The sequence below is a fragment of the Strix aluco genome, chromosome Z, assembly GCF_031877795.1.
Source record: "Strix aluco isolate bStrAlu1 chromosome Z, bStrAlu1.hap1, whole genome shotgun sequence".
Lineage (NCBI taxonomy): Eukaryota > Metazoa > Chordata > Aves > Strigiformes > Strigidae > Strix > Strix aluco.
Window position 1 is genome coordinate 66,075,986 of NC_133971.1, and position 15,542 is coordinate 66,091,527.

Here is a 15,542-nt window from a genome sequence, read left to right on the forward strand (position 1 = left end):
CAAAGTGTCGTGATTTTCAGTGTCTCAGGTTGTCGGTGTTCAAATGGAGCTGTGTTGTAAGTGACCTAATTTTCATACTGCACTGGCCATCTACTGCAGTGAAAACCAGGTCTTGCACTCGCTAGCTGTGTCTAGAAATCCTGGCCTCGGGCAACAGCTTTCAGGACAAAGTATTTCATGACATTTGTCCTTACCTATCAACCCCCATTCTGCCTGTTGTCTCAGTGACTGGAAATGTTTTTATTTCTGATCCAGTCTTCAGCCTGCAGCTCATTTTCACTCCTGGTAATGACATGGCTGGTTTGCTTGTTTAAAGCAAGATGCACAGTGGGGTTTCTTGTCTAATCCGTCAGCTCAGTCCGCTGGTATTCTGAACCACCGCCGAGCAGGGAGCTGAGCTGGGGTGCAACATGTTTCTAAGGCTGTGTATCACAAAGGATGGTGAAATGAAAATGGCTTTGAACTTCTGTCTACAGATCTCAGCTCCCGCATACAATTTTCTAGGTCAACTAACTGATCTCCACGCTAAAATCCTCTCAGAGCTAATGTTGAATTTTTAATCACAGCATTTACAAGATGCAAGCTTTAAAAAACAATGCTCAAATTGGAACAATTGGCAACATCTGTTCAGGAAACTGTAGAATATTTGTGGGTTATTACCAATTGTAACAAATTGCATTGATTCTGTGTGGTAAGGGGGAGGTTTAATGGCAGAGTCTGGGCTTTGCTGGAAACTGTCTGGTCCAGTCCACAGTCTGTTGGCCACTGAAATCAGAGCTTGTTCCCAAATCACCTGTTAAAGCGTCTTTCCAGCCTGCCCTCCTCCCTCGTGCTGCGGTGCCCTGTGCATGAAGCTGTGCCAGTTGCATCTGGCTCAGTCGGGGACTCTTCTAGGCCATGCAGCTCAGGACAGACCCATTAGATCACTGTCACAAACTCCCTTATTTTCCCTGCCAGCTGCAGGAGGGGGGTTCTGAGGATTACTCACTCTTGGGTTTGCCACCTTTTCCTTCATGTACTGAGAGAAGTTTCTTCTTTCTTCTCTCCTCTTCCAGCCCCACTTCATCAGAGCTAGTGCAAGGTTTCTCAGCAGGGGTACTGTCTACTGCTACCCACAGGCAGGGGCTGTTGCTGTAGTGCAATGGAGGAGAAAGGGCATATCTGCTACTGCAGACCCGAAAGAGAAAAGTTTTGTTACTCCTTCTGCTGGAAGGGATGTTTCAGTTCACCCTGAGGCTACCACCTCCCTCAGCCAGTGCTGACAGCTTTTCTAACAAATCTCCAGTGGGCAGCTCTGGGCTGATCTGTAGGGCAAGTGCAGCTGCAGTTAATAGATGTCATTATTTGCCAGATATACTCTGAACTGATTATTCATTTAGCTTGCAGGAAATATGGTCACTTCTTTGTAAAAATAATAGCACTCATCATCTTGCAGCGTAATTCAATTTACACTTCTGATAATAGTATAGCTCATTTCAAGGTTAACTGTAAAATCAATATACCGATGTGAATATACAAAAAGCTGAAAAGTCTTTTTGGCCCAATTTATCTTGCATTTGGAGCATCTAACCACTGGGACCTTTTCTATAATAAGACTCTCTGTAGAAAACATTGTGATTTCTAACTGACTTACCTTCTTTACTTCATTTCAGGCTAAACTTAAAGAAATCAATCTGTCCACCGTGCGGTTTATGGAGGAACTAGGAGAAGAGAGATTTGGCAAAGTCTACAAGGGGCATCTTTTTGGTACAGCACCAGGTGAACAGACGCAAGCTGTTGCTATCAAGACACTTAAAGACAAAGCAGAACTGGCTCTTCGGGAAGAATTCAAACATGAGGCGATGATGAGATCACGATTACAGCACCCAAACATTGTTTGTTTGCTGGGAATAGTGACAAAGGAACAACCCATAAGCATGATATTTAGTTATTGTTCCCACAGTGACCTCCATGAGTTCTTGGTAATGAGATCTCCCCATTCAGATGTTGGCAGCACTGATGATGACAAGACAGTAAAATCCACTTTGGAACCAGCAGACTTTTTCCACATCGTGACTCAGATAGCTGCAGGAATGGAATATCTTTCAAGCCACCATGTTGTCCATAAGGACTTGGCCACTAGAAATATACTGGTGTTTGATAAACTGAATGTGAAAATATCTGATTTAGGCCTTTTCAGGGAAGTTTACGCTGCCGACTACTACAAACTGATGGGAAATTCCCTTCTTCCTATCCGGTGGATGTCCCCTGAGGCTATTATGTATGGCAAGTTTTCTATTGATTCGGATATATGGTCATATGGAGTTGTGTTGTGGGAAGTTTTCAGCTATGGCCTGCAGCCTTACTGTGGTTATTCTAATCAGGATGTCATCGAGATGATCAGGAACCGACAGGTTTTGCCATGTCCTGATGACTGCCCTACATGGATATACACTTTGATGTTGGAGTGTTGGAATGAATTTCCCAATAGAAGACCAAGATTTAAAGATATACACAGCAGACTAAGAACATGGGGAAACCTTTCTAATTACAACAGCTCAGCGCAAACCTCTGGGGCAAGCAACACCACGCAAACAAGTTCTCTCAGCACAAGCCCTGTTAGCAACGTCAGCAATGCTAGGTACATTGGACCAAAGCAGAAAACTCCAGCTTTCCCTCAACCACAGTTCATACAAATGAAAGGGCAGATGAGACCAATGGTCCCACCTCCTCAGCTCTACATTCCAGTCAATGGTTACCAGCCAATGCCTGCCTATGGTGCTTACTTGCCAAATTTTTATCCCGTCCAAATTCCAATGCAAATGGCTCCTCAGCAAATGCCTCCCCAGATCATTCCCAAACCAGGCTCCCACCACAGTGGGAGTGGATCCACCAGCACAGGCTACGTAACAACAGCACCTTCCAATGCATCGGTGGCTGACAGGGCTGCTCTGCTCTCGGAGGGCACAGATGACACACACAATGGAACAGAAGACATCGCCCAGAATCCTGTCCAGGAGGAGGAGGAAGAGGAGGGCTCTGTGCCTGAAACAGAATTGCTGGGCGATAATGACACACTTCAGATGGACGAAGCAGAAATTCAATCAGAAGCCTAAGGAATTTGGCCTCATTACTAAGAATTTCACATCACTTCCATGCATGGAGACTGTCAATCCTTAGGCTTAATGGCAGTGATTTTGATCTGACTAAAAGTAACAAAACTAAAAACCTACACCCATGTAAAGTGCAGCAGTAATGATATACCAGGTTTATTGACCATTGCCACCATCAGATTTGGCAAATATGATTGTGTAGAATTGCTGGGTTTAATCTTTTTTACTGTCCTACAGTTTTTGAGGGAAGCTGCTTTTCAGTTATGTACTGTTGCTGTGCAACATATTGCAGAGTAGCATTGCACATCATGTATATCATGATATGTGAGTGTAATGTTAGTGAATTATGCTTAAACCAATAACACAAAAAGGAATCCAACTATGGTTGCAGAATTGCTCTGAGCATAAAGAAGTGCCCTGGATGTGATGGACAGCTTAGTTTATAGTATTTATCTCTTTGATGTAACAGACACGAGATTGTTGTTTGCTTTTTGAGTCTGAAAAAGTAACAAGTTGAGAATACTGATCCGTGTTTATATAATGATAACCAGAAAAGTAGGGAAACTGAACATAAAATTGACTGTGCTGAATCAGACCACGCATCTGTCCAGCCCAGTAGCATGTCTCAAAAGGCCATTGATAATGTCTGCCCAGGGAAGACTGCAAGGACAATTTCCTTGTAGAATTTTCCCAGGGTATTTCCCTAACCTCCAGCAATTTGTGGCTTAGGGACTTCCTAAGCCAGAAGTGGAATTTTTTTCTGTTTAATAGCCCTTTATGGAATTTTCTACCATGAATTTATCCAAATGATTTTGAACCCACATAAACTTCTAGCATCCACAACATCCTGTGGAATAACATGACAGGAGAGAGGATGGCTTTCTTTCATCATTCCCAATGAAGGACTGTGACAGAAGCTTCCAAATGAGATCGTCTGACTGCATTTGTGGATGAAAGTATTCCTTCTCTGCTGTGTGTTTTCAACAGCAAGCAGCCTTAATACACTGTTAACCAAAAATGGGGATATTGTAGGGGATATTGTAGGTGTGCACTAACTTAACAATCCAACTTTAATTGCATATTGGTTATCAAGTATAGAAAAGGGCTCCACATGTATGTTCCTACATTGTAAGGTGTTGAGTTTTGTGTGGGGTTATAAACTTACTTGATTTACCACAATTACTGATGGATTGCATGTGAAACCATGTTTTTTCCTGCCTCTTTAGTGAAAATAAATCTTTGAACTTTAGAAGACCAAAATAGGCAATACTGTACAAAGTGCTGGTTTTGTGCTTCTATTTGCAGGATGAATCATGTACAGACCTTTAAATGTAATTTATGTTTTACTACATTTTATATACTTTTTTTCGTTGAAATATTTGGATTTTTGAATGAATGACTTTATAACTTAACCATTTACAATATTCACATGTGGTGCAGTTTTATTGTGTTGCTGTTTCATTTTGTTAAACATGCAGACAGGTCCATACATTTCATGACCCTTTCTGTAATACAAGTAATACACATTCTCATTGTAGCATTGTAGCCAACACACACTATAGCTATAAGTTGTACATCCAACATGGAGTATTTAATAAAGTGATGCAGAAAGTATGATTATGTTATCTTCATAGTTCCTACAGCTGCTGTTTTGTTATGGTACTTTGTGGAAATAGAAATGGCCACAGTTCCTTAGGTTACAGGTTTCATACCTAAACTACAACTTTTTGTTGTTGGGATTCACTTGTAAGTTATGTACCATTGTGATCTACACACTCTGTTCATGGTATGGCAGCATTACTTATTTCCAGCATTTCACCTGGATTTGGAAATGCACTGGTAGGAATAAAATATGAAAGCTTTATTACTTGTGTTAATATAATGCAGCTTTGGGTGCTATTACTAAATAAAGCATAAATAAATAAAAAAATGTGAAGTTTATGTACTTTAGGTTCTTTGTTTCTTCTAGGTTTCACATTCTCAGGTTAAGGAACTTCATGAAACAACTACACTGGCTTCTTTTGCTAACTTCCTGCCTGGAAAATGGAGAGTAAGCAGTCCAGTTTCACCACAGATGTGTCCGTGAGATAAGAGATATAATAAATGAATGAGTACAGCACTGTCTGAAGTTCAGCCCATTTCTGACAGTCAAAGAGCATTACAATTCTGGGTGTTTTGGGTGCAGTTTGGGAAACTTCTAATTCCCTTCTTCAAGCCTCATAAATTCAAGCCTATAAATCACTGTAGTTAGAACAAGTAGGGCAGAGTCCTATACTGACTTTCTCATTCCCGCTAAGATGTGCATACACTCTCAAAGTGACAGTAGAGTAGTAATATACAATTCTCTAGGCCGACCTTGGTAATACACACAGTACTGCAGAGGGGTTTTCTCCCATCCTGATATGGACACACCTCCCTGAGCTGCCATGATTGGAGCCATGATGGGATGCAAACACCTTGTCTGTGGCTCAGGTGAGCACCTCTGCACAAGTGATTACCACTACCAACACGTTAGTGGCTACTGTAACTTATATGAATTGGCAGTTGTTGCTCTACAATAACTTGTTGCTCTACAGCTCCACAGGCTACTCCCCCTGTGATGTCTACTGCAAAGAGCCAGACAGAGTCAGGATCTGCCTTTCCTCCTCAAGCTTTGGAAGCAAGGCCAAGGAAGAGCAGGAAAGGGATGTGGCGGTAAGCGGATGGGACAAAGTGGTAAGGTGGGAAAAAGGGTTGGGTCTGGGGCCCAGCAAAGCCAGCACAATACTGCTCACTAGGGCATGCAGTTATTTATTTCTGCCAGGGCAAGCAAAGCTGGGGTTTGTTCTGGTGGCAGAACAACTTTTCTGAGCAACAAATATATGTCCAGATGGCCAGAAGAGGGCAAGGTGTTTTTGAAAGACTCTGGAATATTTCAAAAGTTTTCCTTTGCCTCTTGGTAGTTCCCTACTCCATTTCGGCCAATACAAACTGCCTAAGAAGACAGGAACTGACATTGGGAATAGTAGAACATTGGTAGTGTCCACAGCAGCCCACTGATGAGACAGGGTTCTGTGGCTGACAGAGACTGCCTCTTCTCCATCTCCAGTGGTATATGACACTGGACCTGGTGCATGCCCTCCTCCCCTGCCCATACCAATTAGTTTAGCTGTCCTCACTCAAACCCGGCTCTCTAATATGGTGCAGGTGTCTGATCTCAGCTCAGAGTGTTGTGAAGGAAGAGCTGGTGCAGAAAAGAGGTTGAAAGAGCCCTGGTGGCATCAGCCCCTTCTCTTATGTGCAGCCTATGTCTGCAGAGCACAAAAATGCTCCTGAGATTCACCTCAGGGCAGGGCAAAGCACACCTGTGCTGAACAGGTCCTTGGCAGGGTTGGAGGTCAGCCCAGCATCAGCAAGCCTGAAGGTCTGCACTGCCTGTATTCATAAGTCCTGGTGAGGAAGTGGCAAGGAAGGAGAAGCTGAAACACAAGGCAGGAGGGCTTTGGGTGTAGCACAGTCACAAGTGCCAAGGCAAAGTCTTGACCCATGACAGGACTTTTGTAGTGTTCCTATGTCCCAGAGCATAAAGAACCAAAGGTCTATAGAAGAGTGCCTTCGTCAGCTGGGTGTCTGTCTGTGCCTGAAAACAAGTGTGCATCCCTGTTTGCAAAAGCATATGAGGTAGATGAGGAATGGATTTGCAGTGACAGGGCGGGGAAGATCAGGTTTGTACTCTTGAGTGGGGAAACTAAGTGACTGTAGATGTGCATACTTGCTCCACCATGCTAGTGCAGCCTTGCAAGAACACAAATCTGAATCCTGTTCTGATATTGCCTGAGATCTGGGTTATTGCAGGGTGTTTTCATCTGTTTTACCCATTGGGACTATAGGGAAGACAAAACTATAAACAGTGCAGTATACACAGCTGTGTAGGAACAGAGGATTCACCCACAGTGCAAACTGATAAGTACAAATAGGCTTTATTATTGCAAGCTTTGATAGGCAGCTTCATTCCTTCACTTTCATCTAAATGTCACTACTCTGAGTTTCATCTAATGATTTCCCTAAAGGCTTGATCCAGAAGGACATGCTCCCTGTGGAGATACGAATCCTTTGCTCCCTGTATCTGCCATGGCTACAAACATCACAGTAAGTCAAAGAGAAATTACTTCACAAGTAACAGTACCTCAAACTTTTATTAGAGAAATGAATTTGAATTTGTTTCTCACTTATTATCTAAGGACTTCACTAGATGTCACTTGCTTCTGTGTTCAGAGAAATCATCTCACTTTGGCCATGTGGGAATGAAGGGAAGAGATCTGATGCTTTCTGGGAGAGAGCTCACGACACTTGTTGAGTTGGAGCACTCTCGAAAGATGTCAGACCTTGAGGTGTTTGCCAGAACAAATATAAGGATGAAACACCCAGCTACAAGCACAGTTGTATCACAGAATCACAGAAACGTCTAGGTTGGAAAAGGACCTCGAAGATCATCTAGTCCAACCATTAACCCAACACTGACCATTCCCAACTACACCATATCCCTCAGCGCTATGTCAGCCCGACTCCTAAACACCTCCAGGGATGGGGACTCCACCACCTCCCTGGGCAGCCCATTCCAATGCCTAACGACCTCTTCTGTAAAGAAATGCTTCCTAATATCTAATCTAAACCTTCCCTGGTGCAGCTTGAGGCCATTCCCTCTTGTCCTATCGTTTGTTACTTCATTAAAGAGACTCATCCCCAGCTCTCTGCAACCTCCTGTCAGGTAGTTGTAGAGGGCGATGAGGTCTCCCCTCAGCCTCCTCTTCTCCAGACTAAACACCCCCAGTTCCCTCAGCCGCTCCTCGTACGACCTGTGCTCCAGACCCTTCACCAGCTTCGTTGCCCTTCTCTGGACACGCTCGAGCAATTCAATGTCCTTTTTGTAGTGAGGGGCCCAAAACTGAACACAGTCATCAAGGTGCGGCCTCACCAGTGCCGAGTACAGGGGTAAGATCACTTCGCTGTCCCTGCTGGCCACGCTATTGCTGATGCAAGCCAGGGTGCCATTGGCCTTCTTGGCCACCTGGGCACACTGCTGGCTCATGTTCAGCCGGCTGTCAATCAACACCCCCAGGTCCCTCTCTTCAAATATCTTCAAATAAAGCCACGTTTTAACGTTTTTAATTCATAGTTTGACCTTGCATAGACAGTAACTCTCTGTTTCTAGACAGGCAAACTCTACCGCAAACTGTTCTCAAACAGCATCTCAGTTACCCAAAGTATGAAGAAAAAAATGCACTAGCAAAACCATCCCCTATTTGAGGAAAGGGACTAAATTAATATTGTAAGGAATGATATATATTGCTGTTCTATAAATAAACTATGAAATGTTAGTGGAGAGACAGGAATCAAGTTTGGGAGATTCTCTCAGGCACTAGGAAAGGCATATTAGAAGATTAGAAGAGTAGCAGTATACAGTATGAACAATGACATGGCTCAGTGAACGAGGTTAAGTTCTGTCTTACCTGAATTTTGTTCTCATTTTTTCAAAAGTTACCTTATGTAATCTTTCAGTTTTGCCCAGCTTGCAGATAGGATAAGTTTTTGGCTCCTTCAATCAGCAGTGTGAAGTCTGAGCAATCTAGGGACTATCAAGCAATACTAAATGTGCTCAGCTGGCAAGATAAACCAAGTCCGTGATATCCTGGTCAGGCAGATCTTTGTCTAGACCAAAATGTTCTGTACCTACTGTAATAAAATGTAGAAGTGTTGGTTCAGCAGGGTTTCCTTTCCAGAAATATGCTGTAAAAACATTTTGCACCCAATATTGCTGCCTTGCTCTATGTTTGATGTTGAAGAGTTACAGCGTCTGGACTCTGTACTCACTGCTCCTCTTTCATAGATACATGGTGGGGGCTCCTAACACTGGGTTCCCACTGTAGAAGACTGTGCCCCCTGGCTTGCTTTGTGACCTCGAGTAGAATGCAACCCCTGCATGTGCATGTGTGCACGTGTGCCTGCTTTTTGAAGGAAAAATATCCTGGAATATAAGGTAATAGCTCTGTGTTCAGGGCCAAATGAAATGTGTGCATGTGCACACACATACACATGCATGTACATACACACATGTACATACAGACACAAACCAGCAAGGGGCAATGCACATTCAGATAATTGCAGTTCATTAGAGGGTGTTTTTGCCCTCTCTGCGATGTGCAGATGCTCCAGGGCTGTGTGAGGTCTTTTGCAGCTCTGAATCCAAACCCAGTTCCTCCTAGTGCAAAGTGAAGTCCTTTCTTGGCACTGCTTCAAGTCAATTGCAGTACTCGGGTTTGTGGCAGGAGAAGACTCACAAGGTGAGCTTGGCACAAGGAATCCCCTAGCAGCACCCATGGGGTGCTGCCCCTGTGTAGGACTTGCAGAGGGGGTTATCACTGTCACAGTTATGCTCCCGCTCTCCCTCACCCGCACTGAGGGGCACGTTGCTCTCCCTGACCCAGGCCCCATCCAGTTGCTTTAAGTGAAAAAACATAGCTTTAAATCTTAGCTGAATACTGCAAGATTGCACAAGCAGGGGGAAGTAATATAACTGAGGTTATGGCAGGAACTGGAAATAGTATGGGGTTCACAGGGCTGTAAATCTCCAGGAGAGTCGGAATTTAAAATAATATGATACTGAGGGAATGCAGAATCCGATGTAGCTACTTCTCATTTCTATTGATCTGAAAGAGGAACTTTACTTTATCTCAATTACAGTGTACCTGATGGTTTAACTGTCCTTTTTAAGACTTGTGTCTAAAACTGGAAATAACCCATCTGTTCAGTCTGTTCTTTTATTAACTCTAAAGGTGGTGGAATTAGGGGGAAATGAGATTAAAATTACCATATTCATTTAATTGAATGTTTGTTTCCATACAACAATTAATAAATAATCATCATGGAGATTTACAGAAAGTGCTTTTGTTGCCACATATTTTCTATTTGTTACTGAAGAAGATATTTTTTGCAGGAGCCACCCTCCGCATAGACTTCTTCAAAATTTCTTTTCAACCTACTAAACTAGTCACTGGAGATGTTGGGAGCTGTTGTAATTTTGATTCATAACAATTATAAGTTTTAACAATCTTATGAAGAAATCCAACTTTAATTCTTAGGGTGCTTTAGAGGTAACTATTTGATAAACAACACCATTAAGAAATGAAAGGAATTCCTTTCAGAACCACAAAAGACATTGTAATTAACAGATAGGGTAGTGGGTAGGAAAATAGGCAGCAAACTAAAGAAGTAATTGACCACATGGGGACTGTCTCTAAGTCATTTAAAAACAAAAGCACTTCAGGTGCATAGCATTAATTTAATGTAGATGTAATATGATTTCAGCTGAGGCTGGTTATTCCCAAACATAGTCTGAGGTTTTACAGCTATGGTAAAGATCTTTGTCTTGCTCTGTTGTTAATTGTGTGAATATGTTTTTTCATAACTTGATGGGGTTTGGCATTTAATTACTTTCATATCAAATTTAAATTAAACATATATCTGAGATGTAACCTGAAATGCTGGGAGAAGTATCTTGTAAAAGAGCTAATAGCCATGTGCTTTTCACACCAAGGAAGGGATGTTGTGTTCTATTTTTTCCCACTGTCTTGTTTCTACACCAAACATGCATCTCCCCAGGATATATTTCTGTTCCCAGCTCAGTTAAGTGATTGTTTCAGTACAAATCACTGAAGAAGCATTTCAAGTTATACACTGTTAACACCGAGAGAACTGGGAATAAAGAATCTGTTTCTTTATGAAGTGAAGGTATTTCATGCTGTCTTTGCTTCTTCTGTTCCTTGTTCCTTTAATATATTCCTTGCCCTTGCCCTCCATTAGGTATTTCTCAGAGGACAATCACAGCATTCACTAATGCATTTCCTCTACTTGAAATACTGTTCTCTAAAGGCAGACTAAAAGACAGAGTTTATATATTTATAATTAGATACATTTATGAACAAACTCAGTCTTGACGTGTTGAAAAGCATGCAGTGGTAAAAGTGTGAGGATTTTGTTGTTCACTAACTTGCAAACCCAAACATTCCCAAATGAAAGGGTTTATGGAAGCAAGGTCTTTGGTTTTCAGCACAATTTTGCTGCTGACTGCGCTGTGGCCTGCACTTTTGCATCTGATAAAACATAAGTGCTAGCTTTTCATCAACATTTTGCAATGTCTTTGCTAATAATTAGTGAATATTTTTGTAATTTCTTTACCCATTCTATTACCCAGGTATCTGATGTAAGCAGTTCAACTCTTAAGTGCCTTCTGCTGTTGGTGTCTGTTAAGGCTGCTTCTGTAGAAAGAGCTACCCTGCATTAGAAGAAGTGAATCCACCCAAACCAATGCAGAATTCACTTCTGAAATAGGCAGGGTGCTCTAAGCTCAGGCCTCCTCCTAGCTGTGGGATACGCAGCAAAAGCCACATCAGGGAATGGTACAAGTTCTCCTTACCCGCCTCAGCCTCAAGCTGGTCATTTTGGCTGACTCGGTGTTGGAGGTGCTAAGCCACTGACTTAGCACTGGGATTTGGGATCCCTTTTTGGACAGGAGCCTCATGCTGGAAGCTGATGCTGAACTGCTGAGAGTGGTAGTCTTCTAAACTGCCCTAAGTAGACTCAAAACTATGGGCTTAGTTAGGCAGAGTATTTTTCCTGACCATGTTTGTCTGAGGAGTGGAGTTAATTCTGGACTGAGTGCCCACCTCTGTCACTGGCACCATGTGGTACCCCGTGTAAATTATTTAGGTTTCTGTTGTTTCTCCTGTAAGAAACAAAATTGATGGTGCTTCATACAGGTGTTTTGAGGGGAAAGTCAAGAGGTACAAGGGAACTCATACTGCAGACAAGCTTAGCAGCCTGATGGTAGATTATGCTTCATACTAGATATGGCACAAAGGCATTACAAAAAGGCATAGAATCATAGAATTGTTTGGGTTGGAAGCAACCTTAAAGATCATCTAGTTTCAACCCCCCTGCCATGGACAGGGACACCTTCTGCTAGATTAGGTTGCTCAAAGCCCCATCCAACCTGGCCTTGGACACTTCCAGGGAGGGGGCATTCACAGCTTCTCTGGGCAACCTGTTCAGTGTCTTGCCAGCCTCACAGTGAAGAACTTCTTCTTTACATCTAATCTAAATCTACCCTCTTTCAGTTTAAAATGGTACCCCTCATCCTATCACTACATGCCTGTCTGCTCCCCAGAAGATTATTGTATTAACCGGCTGCAGGGTTCTTGGGCTTGGTGCAGGCTATCTGACTATAGACATACTTTGTGCAGATGTAGCACTTCTGTGGGGAATGTTGGTCTGAAATGAGTAGGTCCATCTTATAATGACAAATAGTCTTGAGGCCTGGACCAAAGCCAATTAAAGCCATTGGGAAGAACTCTTCAGCATTAAAGGGTTTTGGACTAAAGCCATAAGAATTGTTCATCTTGTTCTTTTAGATAAACACTCCCCAACTTGTAATCACCCTGTTATTAATGCATGGTTTAAAAATCCTTTTTTTCTTTAATAGATTCTATAACACAGAGCGAACATTGTATTCTTCTCTGAATAACTTAAAAAGCTGGTAATTTTTTTCTTTTTTTCTTTTTTAATGTGGCAGTGTGACATTATAACACCTTAAATTGTTCTGTGCATACCAAAAAGTATTCATGGTACATACTGTAATTTCTTGTAATCGTTTTGTACGCTAGCTGATGCCCTTGGGAAAAATATTTGCCAAAATAACATGCATGAAAACCTCTTTTTTTTTCTTTGTGGCTTTGCTTGGAAATCAGCATACATGCTTACAATAATCTGATTTTAGTAAGTGGGAGTTAATACTTTGTTCATGCATTTTTAAGCATGCTAACAGATGAGGGGATTTTGGGGGAGGGGGGTGGAGATTTGGATGTTGTCACTTTGTAAGGGGTCCACTTCCAGCCTGAGGTGCAGATCTGACAGAGTGTGCCTGAGCAAGGGAGGGAGTGGGATCAGAGCAAGACTTTGCTCTACCCCATGGCAACATTTATTGAAAAGACTCAACATTGCCGTGGGAGTGTGAGGGCCAGGGATCTTGGGGGCAAGGCTGGGGGCACATCCCAGATGAGTTCCCCCTGGACAGCCTGATCCCTTCCCTGCTTTCACCCATCTCTGGGGTCTTTTGTCCCTTCTTCCAAGGGGTTGATACTTGGAGTCTGTACCCAGGCACTGAGAACAGCAAGGCCACTGCAACAACTCCACATAGCTCTAGGGAGAGCAGTGGTGGATGCCAACAGCTGCCCCCAGGACCACAGCGAGACATTGCAGGGGGTGGGGGGTACAGCCCCCATCTTGAAGGCTGGTGAGATTTCACTTGGCCCTCTCCAGCAAAAGCACCGACAGTAAGAAGGTACTTGTCTTCTTGTCGGGATCTGCTCTGTCAGCAAGTTAATGAAAACAAGCTTTCAGGTGGGGTTGCTAGTGCTTCCTCTCTCCAGGACGGAAGTGCAGCTCTGCAGACATCGTCCCCCAGCTCCAGCACTTCTGCTCCTGGCTGGCTCCTGAAGGCAGGGAGACGCGTTGTAGTGAGGGGAGAAGAAGCTTTTTGGAGTCGCTTTGTTTTCACTTGCAGTTTTTCAAGACACTGTTATCAATGTGTGTTCTTGTGTACATACTTTCACCTAGTATTTCTCCATGGGTGATTTTTCAGTGAATACCGGGTTACAAGTCACAATTTTCTATTTCTGCTAAACATCGCAATGTCATGTCAAAATGTTTAAGGTATGATATTTTCCTAGGAAAGTCATTAGTTTGCATTATTCTGAGGAGATGATAGACCTGATTCTTCAAGAGTTTTTTACAGAAATTCCACTAAAGTCAGAATAATTTTAAACTTGACCTTGACGTGAATTGCACATACTTTAAATTCTTATTTCTTTAGATTCCTGCTGTACACACACACGTGCATACATCTGTACTCTCACAGAGGCTGAGCAGACTATTGAATGAATACATATTTGCATAACTGGTCAATATTTCCCAGTGTTTTAGAAGCTGTATTAAACAAACCGAACCTCCTTCTCACATAACACTGTCAAATACAATGCTGTTTTGGCAAAGGGCACACTTTCAGCACTTTTTAAAAGGGATTTTTAAAATAATTATTTTAAAAATTTATTTTAAAATAATGTCCCAGGAAAAGGTTCTAGGAAAAGAGAGTGAGCAGTTAAGTCCCACTGTTTCAGGGATGGAATCCAGCAAGCTACTGGCAAAGAATTTCTTGTGTTTTGAGCAGTAGGTTGACATTTCACCTGGCATTATAAATTCTTATAAATGAAGGAGATTGTAAATTATTAACTTGGTCTTTTGCTTTTGTACATCATAACTTCTCTTTCCATTGTAGTTTTTTGCACTGAAGTTGATTAGAAGGTACAAATTCACCCAGAACATTTAAAAACCAACTTCAATAATATTTTTCTTTTCTATTAATTGTTTTGCTTATACCATGGTCCCAGCCTCCCAAGGAGATCACAGCCCCATTTGAAAGAGCAAGTTAGAAGCAGCAGTGATCCAAGCTGATAAACTCTCCCATACCTGTGCTGATTTTGCTGAACTCAGGGAGAGATGCCATATCACCAGGTTTTTGGAGTGAATCTTGACTGTCACAAGGTTTAGCATTTCTGGGTGATCTAGCTATAATATGAAAATCTTCCACTTTTGAAAGCTGACTTTCCTTTAGAATAGATCATAGTAGAGAGAAACTAGGCTGATTCACTTTATTGCAATTCAAGTTCCAGCTAGCGGTGAAAATAAAATAAAAAAAGTCAGTGTACAACTGGCTTGCTCTCTTGGTCTCTTCTTTGTCTTGACTTTCACTTAACATAGTTTTTTTAAAAAAAAAAAAAAGGATTTGAACAGCAGTACTTCAAAATACATCTTTTCTAAGGGCCCAGAATTGTTAAAACATCTTACATTTTAGGCCTACAGATGTCCAGGTTGTATAAAATTCTTGTTAGGCAACAGAAGTGAGATTTCCAGTTTATGCTGAACAGGAAAAAAATTGACATATCAGAAATAAAATAATGCTAAAAGATGTGATAGAAGACTCTTTCAAGAGAGTAGGGTTTTCTATTTAATGAGTTAACCTTACTGCACCACCAAACTGATGTGTAGGTTTCACTTTACAAGGAAAAGGATTTGGAAGAAGGAGATTCCTTTTTATGTTTGACATTTGCTCTTTGCTATTCTTCTCTGTATAAACCCAGATCTGGTAAGACTTATAAGTATATGTTTAACATAAGGCAAAAAAATAATTCTTGGGGCTATTGCGACTAATGCTGAACATAGACCTCAAAAATGACAGCTGTAATGGGAGAGTACAGTGTCCTAAGAGTCGTGTTTAAAAAATAATTTCCTCCATTACCTTGGAGTATTACTGAATATGTATTACTGAATATTGCTGCCAGTACAGAAACGATGTCTCAT

General features: G+C 42.0%; 1 protein-coding gene across 1 annotated transcript in view; it reads left to right on the forward strand.

The window, feature by feature from the left end:
- ROR2 (receptor tyrosine kinase like orphan receptor 2) overlaps positions 1-5,211 on the forward strand; it is a 169,470-nt gene extending 164,259 nt beyond the window's left edge. The window contains exon 9 of the mRNA XM_074812505.1: positions 1,653-5,211. Within this exon, the coding sequence (XP_074668606.1) occupies positions 1,653-3,095 (1,443 nt within the window). The 3' untranslated portion in view covers positions 3,096-5,211. The remainder of the gene's footprint in view (positions 1-1,652) is intronic.
- Positions 5,212-15,542: the final 10,331 nt, after the last annotated feature.